The sequence below is a fragment of the Tauraco erythrolophus genome, chromosome 1, assembly GCF_009769465.1.
Source record: "Tauraco erythrolophus isolate bTauEry1 chromosome 1, bTauEry1.pri, whole genome shotgun sequence".
Taxonomy (NCBI): domain Eukaryota; kingdom Metazoa; phylum Chordata; class Aves; order Musophagiformes; family Musophagidae; genus Tauraco; species Tauraco erythrolophus.
Window position 1 is genome coordinate 125138985 of NC_141465.1, and position 17954 is coordinate 125156938.

At 44.3% G+C, this 17954-nt stretch overlaps 1 protein-coding gene across 1 annotated transcript in view; it reads right to left on the reverse strand.

Moving 5' to 3' along the window:
* Positions 1-2854: 2854 nt before the first annotated feature.
* HEPHL1 (hephaestin like 1) overlaps positions 2855-17954 on the reverse strand; it is a 35500-nt gene continuing 20400 nt past the window's right edge. Inside the window, exons 9-20 of the mRNA XM_009983865.2 lie at positions 17729-17940; positions 17136-17286; positions 15723-15935; positions 14345-14558; positions 12597-12736; positions 11603-11743; positions 7955-8061; positions 7284-7506; positions 6415-6554; positions 5671-5830; positions 3135-3215; positions 2855-3057 (exon numbers count right to left, since the gene is read on the reverse strand). Coding sequence (XP_009982167.2) covers positions 2855-3057; positions 3135-3215; positions 5671-5830; positions 6415-6554; positions 7284-7506; positions 7955-8061; positions 11603-11743; positions 12597-12736; positions 14345-14558; positions 15723-15935; positions 17136-17286; positions 17729-17940 — 1985 coding nt within the window. The remainder of the gene's footprint in view (positions 3058-3134; positions 3216-5670; positions 5831-6414; positions 6555-7283; positions 7507-7954; positions 8062-11602; positions 11744-12596; positions 12737-14344; positions 14559-15722; positions 15936-17135; positions 17287-17728; positions 17941-17954) is intronic.

The following is a 17954-nucleotide window of genomic DNA, read 5'->3' on the forward strand; positions in this document are numbered from 1 at the left end:
TCCACTCAACTCTCCCTTTATAAAACTACTATCCTGTCTGCTTTCAATTGTCCTTCCTATTTTTCCAAAACCTAATCCGAAGAAAACATTCCTTGTATGGAAACTGTTCTACAACACTGATTCGGTTCTTTCTGTGCTGTTCTTGTGCTGCTGTGTCCTCTCCTGGATGAGGCCAGGGGATGTGACTCACGCTGTGTTCCAGATGCAGGTGCCCCAGACATTTCTATAATGGTACTATGCTGTTTTCTAGTTTGCTCTGCTCCTGGTTCCTAATGATTCCTAATATTCAGTTGCCATTGACTCGCTGAAGAGCACTTGAGCTAACGTCGTTGTTAAATTATCACAAATAAGGTCCTGTTTCTGATTTGTATAGACAGTACGATGCACGTAGGGGTAGGATTGCTTTTTTCCAAAAGCACTGCTTTAAATGTATCAGTACTAAATTTTATCTTTTTATCATTCTCTAGAACAAGGTTATTTTGCAGCTTTTTACACTCGGCATCATTTTTCATGCTACATGTATTTATGATTGTCACTACACTTGGTCACCCTTTTCTACCCTGAAATCTGACCGCTTTTTCCTGTCTTTTAACCAGTTATTTAGCCTCCGTAGACCTTCCTCTCATCCCGTGGTGATTTTATTTCTTTAAGAAGCTTTAACTAAGAACCTTCTAAAATGTCTAATGAAAATGTAAGCAGGAAATATTCATCCAGGTCTGTTATCTACATGTTGAGTCCTTCAAAAAACTCACTGAGGCCAAATTTTCTTTAAGGAAAAAAAAAAAAAAAAAAAAGTGCATTGATTTTTCCATGATCTCTTTTGTTCCATTGGCCACTTTTCTGGGTTTTTTTTTTTAGAACAGTTTCATCCCACTTGGGTTGTGTGGGTGTCAGAGCTGCTCATTCCTCTGGAAAGTTTTGAAAGGTTGGTCTTGTATTTGTCACCTTCTGAGCTTTTGGTGCTCGGACAGTCTCCAACTGCTACCCAAGTTCATAATCTAGATTTTTCATACCCAGGGGTCTGTAGCACTCTGTGGAGAATACACTTGTCCTGGTCACTTGTTCATTTTCTTCCTCTGTTCATTTTGTTGGTTTGCTCTCTGTTCCTGCTGGTCCTTCAGCCCAACACAGATGCTGTCCTTCAACACAGGTGTCGGGGCACGGGGCTGCCTGCATCAGACAGGCAACGGTAAACTCAATGCTTTTCACTTTCTGTGATGCTTCACACTCTCTGCGGCAGGCTGTGTCACAGCGGTGACATCCTGAGGACCTTTGGAGGCTTTGTTCCTGTTTCAGAGCTGCCATCCAGCTGAGAAGCATGCCAGATGACATGAACTGTGCCAGAAGGTTCATACAAACAACTGGATTTTTATTATTGTTGCAATCACTTTGGCTGGATAGTTTCTATGGTCAAAATATATTTATTAATCTGTTCCTAAAAAGTCAGACACGTTAGCTACTCTAGAAGTAAAGTACCAAATAATTTGCTTTATTAACAGCACGTTTAAGTGAAAGGCTTTAATTTCATATGCATACAGAAAGCAAATGTTCTGCACAGACAGACAGTGGTTTTGCACAGGAGACCTCGATTTTAGTGTTTACAAAACAGGAAGATGAAAGGACTTAGAGTGTTTGTTTTTGTCAGCTCAAAGGGAAGATTTGGAGAAGGAGTCTGGAAGTGTTTATTGCTGTGGTGTAACTCCTATTTGGGCTCAGTCCTCCACTTCTACCTCACCCGTGTGCTCTTAAATGACCTGGGAAACAAAGAATCAAGACGTAACAGAAACTTTCAAGAAACTGCAACATATTGGTTAGCTGGACATAATCCAGGACACCATTAAGCTACAATAAGAGTGATGGGCAGTTGCCTATATTTGAACATACTTCAAAATACAGAAATGGAAAAAAAGGCATTAAAAAAAAAATGCAGCAACTTGAATGTACATTGAAAATCAAATTTGGATAAACAGTTTCACAGATGGGTTTGTTCTGGAATTCCTCTGCAAGAGCTGTAGCTGATGTGAGCAGGCAAGAGTGAGCACTACCTAATGAAAAATGAGCTATAAACATTCAAGTATTACTATATGTGGCCTGATTCTGTCTGTCTTCCTCACAGATCAGCCTCCTGATGGCTTTGTTACAGGTAGGGAGTGAGGTGCTGCTCAGTGAAAAGAAGAGGTACAAAGTCAGGACCAGAACGAGCAGCAATTACCAAGTCAACTAAATTTCTTGGAGGCTGCTCAGGGCTAGATTTTTAAAGGGAGTAACAAAAGTGGTTAGAAACTAACAGCAGGAGCACTGCTCAACTCCATGGTGTGCTAAAATATATTGGTAGGTCCCTAAATGCCTTTAAAAATCTGTTCCCAGTGCACAGTTTCCTCATTTAACAGGGCAAAAGAAAAGAATCACTTGAATGTTGGTGAATTCATTGAGCCAGACTTCGGGAAGCCACAGGGACTTCCACATTGACACCTGCTCCTTCAGAAGCCGGCATGCTTAAGACAGTCCCTGGTGGTACTTTTTCCCCAGCATGAACTCTGTGTTTCTGCACAGAGCACACAGATGCCACGCTGCCCACTCCTGACTCCCGTGGATAAATCCTTTGCAGCTGGTGTGGATGCCGAGAGGTGTGCTGCTCTGCTCGGCTGCCAAATTTGATCTTGGCCAAAGCTCAACTCAACTCCGGAGGAGCGATGGGCGGTACGTGGTCTTAGAGCCGAACCCTACGGCTCATGTTCACTCTTGTGAGCGCTGGCTACAGGGTAGGACTATCAGCATACGTCTTGCTCCAGTTTTGTTAGCAGCATGTCATGAAATCCAGTGCGGCTCTGTGAATGATGCTGAAAGCGGGGATTTACGGGGAATCTGATAGAAGCGCACTTTTGTCATGCAGAGCCGTGTAATGGATCCTGCTTCCCTGGCGGGTGACGAGGCAGAAGATGGTTAATACTGTTGAGAGCAGAACAAGTCCGATGAAAAAAAAGGCTGCGAGTATCAGGCTGGCTTCCCCAGGACTCGAAGTTTTGCCAAAAAAATTGCCCTCTTTGCCATCATAATCTGTTGAGAGACAAGTAGTTCATGAGAAATCTGTGTTAGTCTGAAGAGTTTTACATGACATTTTAAGAAATCCTTACTCTTTGCAGTGGTCCTATTTTCTGCAGTGGTTGTATCATATGCTCCAGTTGTGAGTCCTTCTTCTGAAGGAGCTTCTCGGTCTGTGAGGACAGAGAGAAACCATAGCTAAGGTGAAAACCTTAATAAACATTTTTTTTTTTGTCTTCTGGAAAAGTAGCTTTTTAAGCTTTTACTTAGCTCCTTCTACCTTGCTGATTTGAACAGAAATCACATCAGCACAGCTATTGCTTGGTGCAGCTCCATGGGCACTGTCCCCCTTCTCTATAGGCATAGAATCGTAGAATCACAGAATCGTAGAATCATAGAGTCATAGAATCATAAAATCATAGAATGGTTTGGGTTGGAAGGAACCTCAAAGATCATCTAGTTCCGACCCCTCTGCCGTGGGCAAGGAAACCCTCCACTACACCAGGTTGCCCAAAGCCTCATCCAACCTGGCCTTGAACACTTCCAGGGATGAGGCATCTACAACTTCTCTGGGCAACCTGTTGCAGTAAAGTTGCATCTTTGTTACTTCACTGCTTATGGTAGTGACAGGACGAGAGGTAAAGGTTTTAAACTGAAAGAGGGTAGATTTAGATTGGACATAAGGAAGAAATTTTTTATGGTAAGAGTGGTGAAGTGCTGGCACAGGTTGCCCAGAGCAGTTGTGGATGCCCCATCCCTGGAAGTGTTCAAGGCCAGGTTGGATGAGGCTTTGAGCAACCTGATCTAGGGGAAGGTGTCCCTGCCCATGGCAGGGGGGTTGGAACTAGATGATCTTTGAGGTCCCTCCCAACCCAAACCATTCTATGATTCTGCATTTGCTTGTTCAAGTTTCACATTCCAGACAAATATGTGGTATAAAATAAATCCACTTTCTCCAAGGAAGGAGTATTTTGGCTATGTTTGCCGTTACATTTTTGTCATCTTGGTGCTGCAGGGTTACAGGTACAAGGTGTGCCTGCTCGCATTGGTGCAGTGCCTGTGGAGTTGTATAGCAAGCAGAGCAGGAACCCAGGCAGGAGATGCTAGATCCAGATGTTTGTTTGCAGATGACATCAAGTTGTGTGGTGTTGTAGACACGCTGGCGGGAAGGGATGCCATCCAGAGGGACCTTGACAGGCTGGAGAGATGGGCCTGTGAGAACCTCATGAAGTTCAACAAGGTCAAGTGCAAGGTCCTGCACGTGGGTCGGGGCAATCCCAAGCACAAGTACAGGCTGAGCGGAGAATGGATTGAGAGCAGCCCTGAGGAAAAGGACTTGGGAGTGCTGGTGGATGAGAAGCTCAACATGAGCCGGCAATGTGCGCTGGCAGCCCAGAAAGCCAACTGTATCCTGGGCTGTATCAAAAGGAGCGTGGCCAGCAGGTCGAGGGAGGTGATTCTGCCCCTTTACTCTGCTCTTGTGAGACCCCACCTGGAATACTGCATTCAGCTCTGGAGTCCCCAACACAAGAAGGACATGGAGCTACTGGAGCGAGTCCAGAGGAGGGCCACAAAGATGATCCGAGGGCTGGCGCACCTCTGCTATGAAAACAGGCTGAGAGAGTTGGGGCTGTTCAGCCTGGAGAAGAGAAGGCTCCAGGGTGATCTTATAGCAGCTTTCCAGTACCTAAAGGGGGACTACAGGAAAGCTGGAGAGGGACTTTTTACAAAGGTGTGTAGTGATAGGACAAGGGGCAATGGATTTAAACTGAAAGAGGACAGATTTACGTTAGCTATAAGAAAGAAATTCTTTACATTGAGGGTGGTGAGGTACTGGAACAGGTTGCCCAGAGAAGTTGTGGATGCCCCATCCCTGGAGGTGTTCAAGGCCAGGTTGGATGAGGCTTTGGGCAACCTGGTGTAGTGGAGGATTTCCCTGCCCATGGCAGAGGGGTTGGAACTAGATGATCTTTGAGGTCCCTTCCAACCCAAACCATTCTATGATTCTATGATTCTATGTTTAGTGAAGTTATGCGATGTGATGTTCACAAAACACTTCTGGCTTTACTCACAAGAAGTGGAAAGAACCAACACCACCCAAAGAGTTTGCCAACTTTTCGTAGCCAAAGGATCACCTGTTTCTCAGACAGGATGAACAATCATTCTCCTGAAGAGCCTTGTATCTGTCTCGGCCGGTCTCTGCCCATGCAGGAAAGAACTCACACAGCCCCATGAGCCAGCAGTGATTGCTGGGACGACCCAGCACCAAGCCAGTCTGCAGACCCTCCCATACACCATGTGTCACCAAGGCTGAAAAATAGCTTTGCAGTTGTTTTCTGCACCACCTATGGCTGACTAGTGGTCCACAGGCTGCCACTTGGTAGAGGAACTCTTGTGAAGCACCAACCGGTTTTAAGTTGCAAAGTGCAGCAAAGATTGCTGTCCTTGCCATATCATTAGGAATGTTTGTCCTGTCCCGCTGACGGGCCCTGGCAGTCATTTACAGGTGCTTCCCACCAGCATGCAGGGCGCAGCGTTGACACTAGCTCTCTTCCTTTTCTCCCTGCCTTCAATCCAATCTGCTGCAATACCACCTCCGAGTCCTAGGACCTGTTTCTGATACTGCACCTGATTTATTGATGGTGTAGGTTGTCTCCATGCCAGAGTGGATGTGATCAGCTACGTGGCAGTGCAGAAGCCACGTTCCAGGGTTTTCTGCTACAAGTTCAACTGTCTGGAAAGTCCCAGGAAAAAGGTCGTATACGTCTCCTCTGTGGTCCTTATCTGTCTGTGGCAAGGCAAAACCAGCATGATAAGAGTCTTGCCTCAAAGACCCACCATCGGCACTGAAATTTTCCAGTTAGACTTTCAGCTCCTCAAGGCAGATGAAATGGTTCTTGTTAGATGTTTCTAGTATGCCTCATCCAGGGAAACTGAGGTCTGTGGTCACCTCTCTTTTAATCAATTAATTAGTTAACAGCAGGACACCCCTCCTGAGGACTTCTGAGCTTTTCTTTGAAAGACAGATTTTTCAGCTAGTCCTGCCAGTGTCAAGCTCTCACAACATAAAGCCACAATGTAATTGGGCATAACTCTTTCTGAAATACTCCCTGTATCTTCCCTTATACCCATGGGTAAATATGTATTTTTACCCACCGAATCATGTCCTCTATTAGTGACAGTTATTCATGTTTCGTAATAGATTCAGAGTGGTAGAATCTTTGCAAGGATCTCATTCATTTTGTATTATTTCCTTCACACGCAAAACTCCCACTGACCTCAGCACCAGCCCAGGTCTCTGTCCATGCCCAAGCTGCAAAACCAGGCTAGAACCCAGACTATAAAGGTTTTACTTTGATTAATTTTACCAACCTTAAAGATGAAGGTCTGTGCATGGAAGTGAACTGTATGTACATCCACTTCATCGCCCATTCCTATCAAGTACCAATTTGTCCTATCACCTTCATTCATCGTTAGACCCAGGAGACTGTTAAAAATCTTCCCATTGATTGCTGGAAGAAAGAGAAAATAGGAGTGATTAATAACTGCTCACAGTATGGGTGATGATAACCTCCACTTCAGGCACCTTTCGCACTTTCTCTCCAGGCAGACCAGGTGCCCAGGCAGAGAGCAGACAGGCACGTGTGGCCTGGGCAAGGGCTCTCCATAGTGACCTCTGCCATTGCAGAGAGACAGTCACATTTTTATTTCAGTTTCCAAATCATCTAACTGCACAGCAGGAACCATTTTTTTGTCTTGAAAAGCATCAGGTAGATTTTTTACTGGTTGAAATTAAACTCCTGCACAAACAAGATTTATGTGGGAAAGCTACACAGAAAAAGAGGGAATGGAGTTGTTGCCTAAAATGGGTACCATCTGTAGAAAGAGAAGTTTGATTTGCCAGGACTGTTCCTGCCCGTTCCACCTGGACCCTGGGCTGGCTGCTACTACCGCCACGATTTTAAAATACCGTCCTTACTCTTCTACTAAACAAGCTCACAAGGAACACAGCTCCCAAATGACAAGGGAAGTCTGGCAGGGCAGCCTCTTCCCATAAGATTAAACTATCTTGTCAGAAAAATATCTCATCTGGGGCTCAGGAAATCTTTTTGTTTCTAGAGTTGCAGCTTATGAAGTTGTCACATGTTTGGGCAACAGGAGGCTAAGTCCAATGTCTTCCTAAAAGGGCTATGAAAAATAAACCTCTGTCCTCTTGGCTGCTGCCACCAAGTCCTACATACCATGCATGCTGTTGCTTTCTACAGAGTTCCCAGTGGAATTAGAATCATCAGGATTCTTGTGATGGTATGTTTCAATATTTTCTTTCAAATACCAGGATTCATTTTCATTGAACACCATAAACAGAAGGGTAAATTCACGATCAATGTCTTTCCTTAGACCTCTTTCATCTAGAATTCCTTTTCTGCAAACTATGAGAGGCCCAATCAGACCGCTGTATGTGTCCTGAAATAAAATAAATATATACATTACAAATCTCATAGTTCATGCAGTTGTGAAATAAATACTGCTTAACTACAGATTAAATAAAGATGAAACTCCATTTTCCTAATAGATGAGAAAAAATCATGACTCTGTTGGATTGGAGATATCTTTCTCTACACGTTCCTATGTTAGTGTATCAAAGCAATATTTTGCCTTCACCCAAGATCCCTTCAACTGTCCTTTAAGGAAGGAATCACATTACCATGGCGTATTCCTGGGGATTTCAGTAGATTAAATTACCCAGGCATGCGCAACTGTTATCAAAGACGACAAAGCATCTAGCTCTGTAAATCATTCCTCTATCCTGTGGTCCTCAGATAAACGAGGAGCAGGATCCCTTCAGAAACATTACGCAAGGCAGATGTTTTATCCAGAGCACGGTAATCTCTAATGACCATTTCTTGGTTACCTTCACAAAATTCGCTGTTGAATAATAAACCCAAGTGATACAGTTTGGATCTGTTTTACCAGGGCCAGATCGTCCTGGGATGTTCCACCTGTAGGTGTTTATTTCCCCTGAAACAGAGAGAACATTTTTACCAAGAGCAGCTGGGTATTAGAGGCTTTGCATAGTATGTAACTGAGATCTGCTACCCTCCTCATCAAAAAATGATCTGCATCAAAACTATCCGTGTAAGCATGCAGCAACAGGATGTGTAGATGATTCTGCCTTCCAGGAGGTCAGTGAGGTTCTGGTGGTGTAAACCAGGGCAGATAGCCCCCAGAAAAGAAGGTCTGCAAATGATGATGGCAACAGTGGCAACCCCTAGAGGGAAGTTTGGAGACAGGACTTTTCATCTCTCTCTGTGGGCAAAACTTGTAGGAGATTAATGATCTTGGATGCCAATGCTTATGGTCTGTTGAAGATGTCAGCTGCCAAGCTCCAGAAAATATCTCCTGGACTTTCTCAGTTGAAAATGGCACAAAGATGTGACAGTTGCCCCTGGGATTTTGCGGATGGTGCTGCAGCAGCGTATCAGCTCTGGGCCAGGAGAGGAGAGCTGGGTACATACCAACCTGCTAACTGGGAGCGACAAGGGAGTCCTTCCCTCTTCCAGCTAAGCCTCCTCTCCTCAGCAGTTACTGGAGAACCCTTGTCCTTTCCCAAAAGCCTTGGCCTCTGCCATGTCCTCCCTGATGGGAAAATTATCTATTTGGGTGAGGATCAGTTTCCTACACTGAATACAAACACCTATGTTCAGATGAACTGCCTGCGCTGTGTTTCCCTGCTTTGTTTTTTGGCTAGTACTGCAGGGAAGGCTAGGAGACCAAAATGTGATCAACACCTTGACCTTTTGAGTGGTGGAGAAATGTTGAGCCAGGCAGTTTCTGGCCCAAAAGCCTTACAGGGTGACAAAAGCCAAGAACAGGTGGGGACACATTACGAGTCAGGGGATAACAAGGAAACCACAGGACTCTTGGCCATGCCTTCGTATAGGCACAACCCAACAGCTGTCAAGAGCTGTGGGCATCAGGGCCAAAGAGAATTTTCAAGTGTAAATAGTTGTGAAGTGACTGAGCCTAGTTTTGTGTCACTGACTCACTATGCTGTTTTAATGCACCATGCAATAGTGGGTTTTATTGGACAGCAATAACTACAAAAAAAGAAGTGGTGACTCTCAAATATCATACTATATGAGATGAGTCTCACATAAATGTTGCAATGTCATTTAATCTTACAGGACGAGCACCTTCTGTTCATTACACCATAGGTTTATGCACTTCATTAGAGATCAGAAAGGCTTTCAAGACACATCACTACACTAACAGGACGGAAAATTGATCCGAGGGCTGGAGCACCTCTGCTATGAAGACAGACTGAGAGAGTTGGGGCTGTTCAGCCTGGAGAAGAGAAGGCTCCGGGGTGATCTTATAGCGGCTTTCCAGTACGTAAAGGGGGCCTACAGGAAAGCTGGAGAGGGACTTTTTACAAGGGTGTGTAGTGATAGGACAAGGGGCAATGGATTCAAACCGACAGAGGGGAGATTTCAATTAGATATAAGGAAGAAATTTTTTACATTGAGGGTGGTGAGCCACTGGCACAGGTTGCTCAGAGAAGTTGTGACTGCCCCATCCCTGGAAGTGTTCAAGGCCAGGTTGTATGAGGCTTTGGGCAACCTGGTGTAGTGGAGGATTTCTCTGCCCATGGCAGGGGGGTTGGAACTAGTTGATCTTTAAGGTCCCTTCCAACCCTAACCATTCTACGATTCTATGATTCTATGATTCTAAAACACAAAAATGAAACCTCTCCGTCTCAGAGGCTGTCATGCCATGGAGACACACATCAGGGAACATTTTGCCATCCATCCGTATCTAATGTACATATCATCATCCTTTTTTAGAGGGCATGATGTAAGAAGGGAGCCTGGCCGTGGTTCTTCACCACTTCCTTGCTTTTTCTGCCTCCCTTCAGAACATTTGGAGACTGTAGATGGAAAAATCTCCACTCTACTTAAAACCTGAGACACTTCAGATGGCATCAAAAACCTGTCTTCAAAGTACAAATGAAGCATAACCCTGAAAAGACTGATAAACAAGAGGAAAATGGATGTTTTCTCCCTTTTTGCTGCTGTTTAAATGGAGGACTGGACAGAGAGAGGACCAAGATAAGGCAGCTGAGAGCTGTTTTGGCTTAGGCTGCTATGGATCTGCTTTCTGTGTCTCTTTACCATGCCACCCACAGTGTCTTCAGGAGCTGGCAGTGCTATTGGGAGCACAATTTAGCAGGATACAAATCTGACAGGATTTAGCAGAACTAGACGAGCTCTGGGGAGCTTGGGGTGTGCAGTCCAGCCTGGCCTGGGAAGACAGGCAGCGAGGATTTTGAGATGATGGTGGTGGGGACTGAAGGGCCCAGGATTTATTCTTATTTTGAGGGACTTGTTTTCCATGTTAATTGTTACTTCCAAACTCCTAAGGAAAAGACTGTACTTGGATCTTGCTGAAGAGTCCTTTCCTTTGGCTTACTGTCAAAGGTAGACACCTTCCCTCCTCTAACTGGTCCCAAGGCTGCTCCCATGTGGACACAGGAGACATGACAGTAGCGTTTCCAGTGTCAGACCTCGGCTGTCAACAAAACAGCATCGACAACATCATGGAGCAAATAACGAAACAAGGGAATCATATAAATCATCTCCTTTTATATATATATATTAACCACAGGTATTCATTCATCAGGCTCCTGCAAGGCAGATGCTGCCTCCCATTTGGCCACGAATTTGTGTGTGATTGTACTGTGTTGACAGAGCAACCTACAAGACAGAGATTTCAGCTTCCAGAGAGGTTTAGTACATCAGAATTTCTTTTCGTTTAGTTTCACACTGAAGCTTACAAGTACTATGAAAAAACTGGCACGGGTGGTGGTAGGCAAAGGTGTGTATGTTTTGGATTGACTATAATGCCTGGGTTTGAGTTTGGCTTCCTACTAGAATATAAAACTGAAGACAAAAATTGACGCACGAAAATCTTAACAGGTATTTTTCTATATGAAAAATATTAATGCTGCGAGAACTATTTTCTACTATTTTCCTCACTAGAAACTGAGACACATTTGGTACACTTCTTCAAAGACTTTTAAATCATGTGACAGTGACATTTTGCATGTTATGCATCAGGTCTGAATGCAAACGCCAATTCTGTGTAGATTAAGAGAGAGGAGAGTTAACATTGCCAACCAAGACTCCACCAATGGTTTTCTCTGTTTTTAAAACGTTGTCAGAGTGTTGGTCTGGAGCAAATGCAGTGCTGGCTTACACTTCTCTTGCCATGATTATGGGCCTGCTTCTGCTTGTTTTGGAGGTTGTCCAGTGATACTACTTTTTTGTTTCTACCCCTGATAGGAACAAAGGTTCATTCTCTGTCCAAACATGCTCACTTGATCAAGAACCTACACGTATAACAACACAGAATCGTATCTGAATAAACGTTGAGTGTATTAAGCCTATAAGAATATATAGGTACGTGTAGCTTGAAAGAGAGATTAGCATTCATGTGTTAAAAGGCTTTTATATACAGCCTTCATAGCTCAAAGATAAAAAAAAAAATAGAAAAGCCTTACCAGGGAGGGTGACTGGTGTCTCAGGTCGTTCTTCACAACCCACTTCTTCTATACCTTGTGCACTTATCGAGTAAGGCCTGCTGGCTTTGTTCTTAAATACGACCAGTATAGAGTCACCAACCTCGGCACGGAGTAACGGCCCTAAATTAAACCAGAAGGTGCCAATGATTAATGCTGCTTTTCTGAATTTAACAAACTTTCAATAGCTTGACCTAGGAGAGGAGCCAAGGTCTTTCTCGAAACCCTCAGGCTTTTTTATTCTTTCAACAAATCCATCAAAATCAATTTGTTATCTAAGCTGATGAAAAGCTCCATATATGTAAATAATCTTTTTGATTTTCAGTCAATGAAGAATTGTTTACTCTGGAGACAGGTCTTTGGACAGCTCATTTTTAAGGAAAAGTCTTGTGGATGGTTTTTGTATCATTCAAAACTTTATTTCTTAACATTTTCTTAACGCTCTCTTTCTGATAACAGCTCTTTTTTTAAACTATTTTTTCACTTTTATACTGCAAAGAAGGAAATGTCAAATATATTCCTACAGAGTGTTGACTACTTTCTGATCAGTTGTTGCCCACTTCTCACCCCAGAAAAAACATGAGCTGATAGTTATTTTATGACACATGTAAAATTTTGTCTGGCCCCATTTCAGATACAAATCCAGCCCCTTAATATTGACTTAATCTGCCTACAAGAGTCTCCCCCGTTTTATGTACTCTGATGGTAATGTGAATCCTGGAATTGCTGTTTTGGCATCCTCCCTGTTAGTACTTCTTAGGAAAATCCTTATTCATGTTTGAAAATGAGTTGTCTAGTTTGGAAAGCATCTTTACACTCAGCAATTATACAAATTGGGTGTAAAATCACTGATAACCTGGAATAGGCATCAGTGTTCTTTGTTTTCCATGTTAACAATGCTGGAAAAACTCTTCGTTTTCCGAAAACAATCCTCTCACTTATCTGTCCTTGTCTGTGAGCTGTGAGAGCTACTTGCCCAGGAGTTGCAAATGTTTCTCCTCCTCCGTCCTCACTTTGCGCTGCGTGAAGTTGGCGTTTGTATACTCTCTGTAAATCACCTTCTTGTATTTTGAATTGATCAGATCTCCTGCGTGGCTCAGGAAAGCATCCTCATAGCTGCAGAATAAAAAGGTAAAAATTAAAAGCACTGATCCTTGCGTATCTAAAGGCCAGTAACGTGTCATTCACAATAGATGTGATGAGAACATATGACTTAGTCCAACATCCTGATTGATGTGAAGCCCTGGGTGCTGCAAGAGATGTTTAAACAGCAAATAATAGCAGTGATAATCCTCACTAAAAGCACACTCTCTCCAAACAGGTAAATCTGAGGATATGTTGCACTCACTACAAATTTTTGGGAACACAAATCCTTCACCAGAGCTGTCAGAGCAGAGAAGTTCAAGCTAAGAGTGAGTTTGGGCGCTCCCTCCAGCTCCATCCTCCACTCTGATAAAAGATCCTGCCTGTCCCTGCAAACCTGAATCTTCTTACCACGACGGCTGCTTCCACTATCTTGGCTGTTAGTCAGCCACGGGAAGATGATAACGGCAGCCTAAGCTTGCAAAAGCAAATGCCATCATCTGAGAGAAGAGGGGGCTGCTGTGTCCTGCCCTCCTGCTGCTGCGGGCTGTGCAGGCCTGGATGCTTTCCCAGCATTAAGATAAAGTGAGAAATGTGTTTTCCCTTCTGCACCTGGCAGAGGAAGATTTTGTTCCCTCCGGGTTTGCTGGCTGCTGCTGCTCCCGTGGGATCCCAGAGGGCTGCCTGGCCAGCAGAGGACACTCACCACCTGCTGCAGAGGACAGCAGTCACCCTCTCCTGGGAGCACCCCATCTCCAAGGTGCCCCAGGCAGGGGAGTTGCAAGGTTGACTCACAAACGACTAAATAAAAGCGAAAAATGCCCCAGGAACGCCGCTGACTGTAGCGTGTAACATACCGTGTGTGCAACACCACCTTGAGCAATACTGGAGTTAATATTTTCTTTAAACACTCTTCATCATCTGTAACTCTTCAGGTATATTTTCTATCGACTCCACCATACTCTTCCTCTTTACAGGGTGCAGCTTCCCAGCCGCTTTTCTCAAGTTTGATTTTGAAATATGTTCTCTGTTCCTTTTTGTCTTCATCAAAGTGGTCTCAGAGACCTCCCTATGAAATACTATCTGGAACATGCATCGTCTGCACATGCTTTTTATTCCTTAGCACAGTACAGTGCGGACGTGATTCACTCGCAGTAGTTACAGCATTCTGGTTTCCCAGGGGAGCCAGGGGCTACTGCACTGCAGCAAAGCGGGCTCAGAACCTCCTTAATGTATCTGCACTGCATGCAGGGGCTCGTGCCTGGGACAGGTACCTGAGTTTCTTCTCCTGAAAACCAGAACACTGGGATGGGGAGACTAGGGAGAGAGGGAGAGTAGGATTTTGGGGGGCACCATTGTAGAGTTGAGCTAGGGCTGGAATACACATTTGGATTTAGGTACTTGGAAGTTTTCTTGGGTACAACAGCATTACAAGACACTCTGAGATGAAAACATTTGAAAATGCTGCCTATGAACTAGTCTGGTCTGAGAGGTTATCACTTTATAAATATGTTTTCTCTTATTTTGTTTGTCAGAGTGCCTCCTAAAAACTATGAGGCTGTCTTCACAAAAGGATGCTTCAAAGTTCCCCCTCTGCTATGATCATCCCCCATGCCCACAAGCATTTTTTGCTTTGAGTACCTTTTCTTGTTGCTGCTTATGTTATAAATCTTCGGTGCCGAGCTCTTATTCGAGGCATAGTCCCACTCCACCTCCTCCGCAGCGATGTAGTAGAGCCTCATGGCTCCGTGCTGGTGTTGGGCTTGGGTGGTATTACGGCAGCTGCTAACCTCATAGAGATGTTTCATCCCACCAACAAAGTGATCAAAAGTCCTGCAAACCACTTTGAAAGTGCCTAGAAAGGAAAGCACATGAGATTTGGGTAATTAAAAAAGCTTTGAAAATCAGCTTGGCAAATTAGGTCCCGTGTCTTACACATCTTTTCTCTATCCTGAAACAAACCCAATCCATCCCAAGACATAAGAGGATGGGGTTTCAGGCTGACATCCACACATAAGACTAAACATGCACATAAGACACAGCAGGGCTGTGGCCTGTAACTCCTACATTACAACAGGCTCTTCAACTAAAAGCCAAATGTCAATGCAGACACAAATTGAGTTCTGTAAGTCAGCAAGTAACTTTTTGCTCCATCAGAAAGACTAACCTGCTCCATCTTCACTCAAAAATCTCCATGAATTACTTCTAACTATTTGAGTTAGATCAGCTTAGCCAAGGGAGCTCTGAACAGCAATCAATTAGATGTCTGGCAGAAGGAACAGGCTTGCCAGTAAGCCCTCACTGGTGCTGCCCATGCTGCAGACGTGTCCATGGGGAACATAAGAATATGTAGGAGCGTGCATTGCAAACACCAATGAAGGCATAGAGAAACAAGGTGGGTGTTTCAGAGATGCTGGTTCCTGCTGCTGCACCAGCCTTGGGTGCCTGAGACTCTCCACTGAGCCCCTGCAGTTGCCCAGTGTTACCAGGCTAATGGAGACCTCTAGAGACTTTGCAATGCAGATAAAGACCCATTATATAAGAATGCCTCTAACAAAAGGGAAGATGCTGCTTATAACTACATGATATAAAAACGACTGAATTAAAGCTGCAACTCTCTAAGCCTTTGCTCTTCCTCCATGGAAGGCCAAACCACCATGGATCAACTTTTCTACAGCTCTAATGGATCAAAGGCTGCAGTGACTGCAAGAGCATCTTTGCTAAAAAAGCCTATTTTGAGAGTTGTGGGAATTCTGTGAGCATCCCGTTAGCTATCTCTCTGCCTGCTGCTCTGCCTATCCCAAGGTCAACGAAGCCTTCACCCTTTGGTGCACACACATATCTGATTTATAGCACCTTCCCAGATAACTAGACCAGCCTGAATTCTCAACTATACCAGGTCCCCACGGTCTGCACACTTTCAGGTTCCCTCGTGCAGAGCAGAGCATCTCACCGACTGTTATTTTGGCTGCCTGATTTCTGAACGTGACACATCACCAAGATAAGTTCAGGAACGTACCCACGCGGTCTGGCTGCATCAGCGCTGTCCCTGACAGATGAGGAAACAAGGCCAGGCTGTCCCTCGTTGTCCCTCTCAGGTCGATGGTGTTTCCTTGAAACTGAACCCCGTGCATGTCGTGGTGACTGCCCAGCCCGATGAGGTGCCAGGAGACTTTGTCATCCTTGCACATGGCCAGGCCTGGCAGGTTACCAAACACGTAGCCGTTAACAGCTGGAGGAGAAGGAAAGAGCTCGATTAGCAGCAGGTCAATGGAAACTCGTCACAGAGCCTCCTACCACCTCCCTGGCAAGAGACTCACAACTCAGCAAGTCACAGTGTTAAAGGGGCATTTTGTGAAACAAAGGTAGAACTGGAGGACACCAAATTAATATCTAAATGCTATTCCTCCAAAATCTGAACTTCTACTATTGTTTTTTAGCCTGTGAAATCTTGTATTAGCCCCTTGCAGTGATGTAGCACTTCTCCCCAAGCTTTTCAGGGTGCCTCACAGACACCAGTTAAGTGCACAAATTAGGTACCTCTTTTCAGTCTGGAGAATGTATAACTGGATCATTAAGGCTGTGGAATGGGCCATAAAGAGTTTAAGTTATAAGCTCGCTTCTGATGGAGCCTTTTTATGTGATTTTGACCTTTGATTTCCACTTTTACTTCCAAAATGTATCTCTTTCATACACAAGGGTGTTATGAGGCTAACTTCCTAATAGTCAAATGCTCTCTGTGATCACTGGGTGAGACATGTTGTGGCAGAATAAAAATTTAGTATGAGATACCACCTTATAATGGAAGAATAAAATAGATGGGTCCAGAAAGCCCCGATGTTCTATGACAATATACATTCTTGGTGCTCTTCAGAAAACTAAAGCAAAGAGAGTTTATGTGATTTGCTCAAGTTTGTCATATCAGGAATAACTTGAAGGAGGTCCATGCTGAAGTCAGATACATCAGAAGTGATGTTTTAAAATATTATTGGCCATTCCCCTAGTCTTTGCCTCTCCTCTTCCAGAGGTGGTCACTGCCCAGGTGGGAGCTAGCAGAGGAAAGCAGGTGAACCTTCATGGTCTGAGTCAGTGCCAAGGCCAACAATGAAATTTAAATCATTGGTCTCTTCTGCAGTTGGTGCCTGACTCTAGCATTACGCTTTTTTATAGACCCAAGTGCGGTATCTAAAAGCAACACTCTGTTCCCTTTCTCCAGGTGTAGCTGATAGGTGGATGCATTCATTGCTTACGTGACTGCGGTTTCAACATGTGCTCCAAGGGCATCAGGAGCTGGCCATAAGCTGACTGACAGCTTTCCACCTTACCCTCCAGTGCACTGCAGCCAGCTAGGAATGATGATAAAATCTGCCAACTCATCTTCCTAATATGATTGAAGAAAAGGTATCATTAACAGATATTAGATATTTCATACCATGCATGTGGTTGGATTTCTTGAAAGCTGCATCATTTTCATCTACTTTTGAAGGGTCTCCAGTAAATGCTTCAATATTCTTGTTCAGATACCAGCTGTCATTCTCGTCAAAGATTGAAAAGAGGAGGTAAAATTCTCTGTCTATTCCTTTCTGTAGCCGAGAAGAAAGCCAAGACATTAAAAAAAGTCTGTGCAGAATTACCCAAGTAAAAATGATTTATTTTTTTTTAACAAAGCTTTCTTTCCCAAAAAAATCACAGCCTCCTTCTTACTATGTCCTTGTAGAAACAGAGATTGGCACTCTTCCATCAGCCAGAAGGATAAATAAAGTGCCTGTTACTTACTTAGGGTGGAAGGAGGTATTCATTGCTAGAAGTGCAGGGAAAACACGGAAAACCTAGGGACAAGCCAGAATACTGGGAAATGACAGTTTCATCTTCCTAACCATCCCCTTAGGTCAACTTTTACCCTGAGGAATGACATTTGTTTAATCTCTTGAAACTGAGCTGGGAACTGGGCAAATTGGCCCCTATGGGAACCCCTGTGGTGCACCGCCCTGCTGTTATGGACAGGTAAATATCCACGTTGGGCACCTGTGTCCCGTCGTCATTCAGCGTATTCTTCCGACAGACCAGCAAAGGCCCCACGAGGCCGGAGTTGGTGTCCTTGACGGCATCGGTGGCTGAGTAGTACAGGTAGGTCAGGCATGGAGGGTCACTGTCTGTTGGACCTCCATTTTCAGGCACCCTCCATTTGTATGTGAAGGTTTCACCTGGCTTGACGTGGGCTCCTGGCTTCGGATAGCCTGCGGAGAGAAAA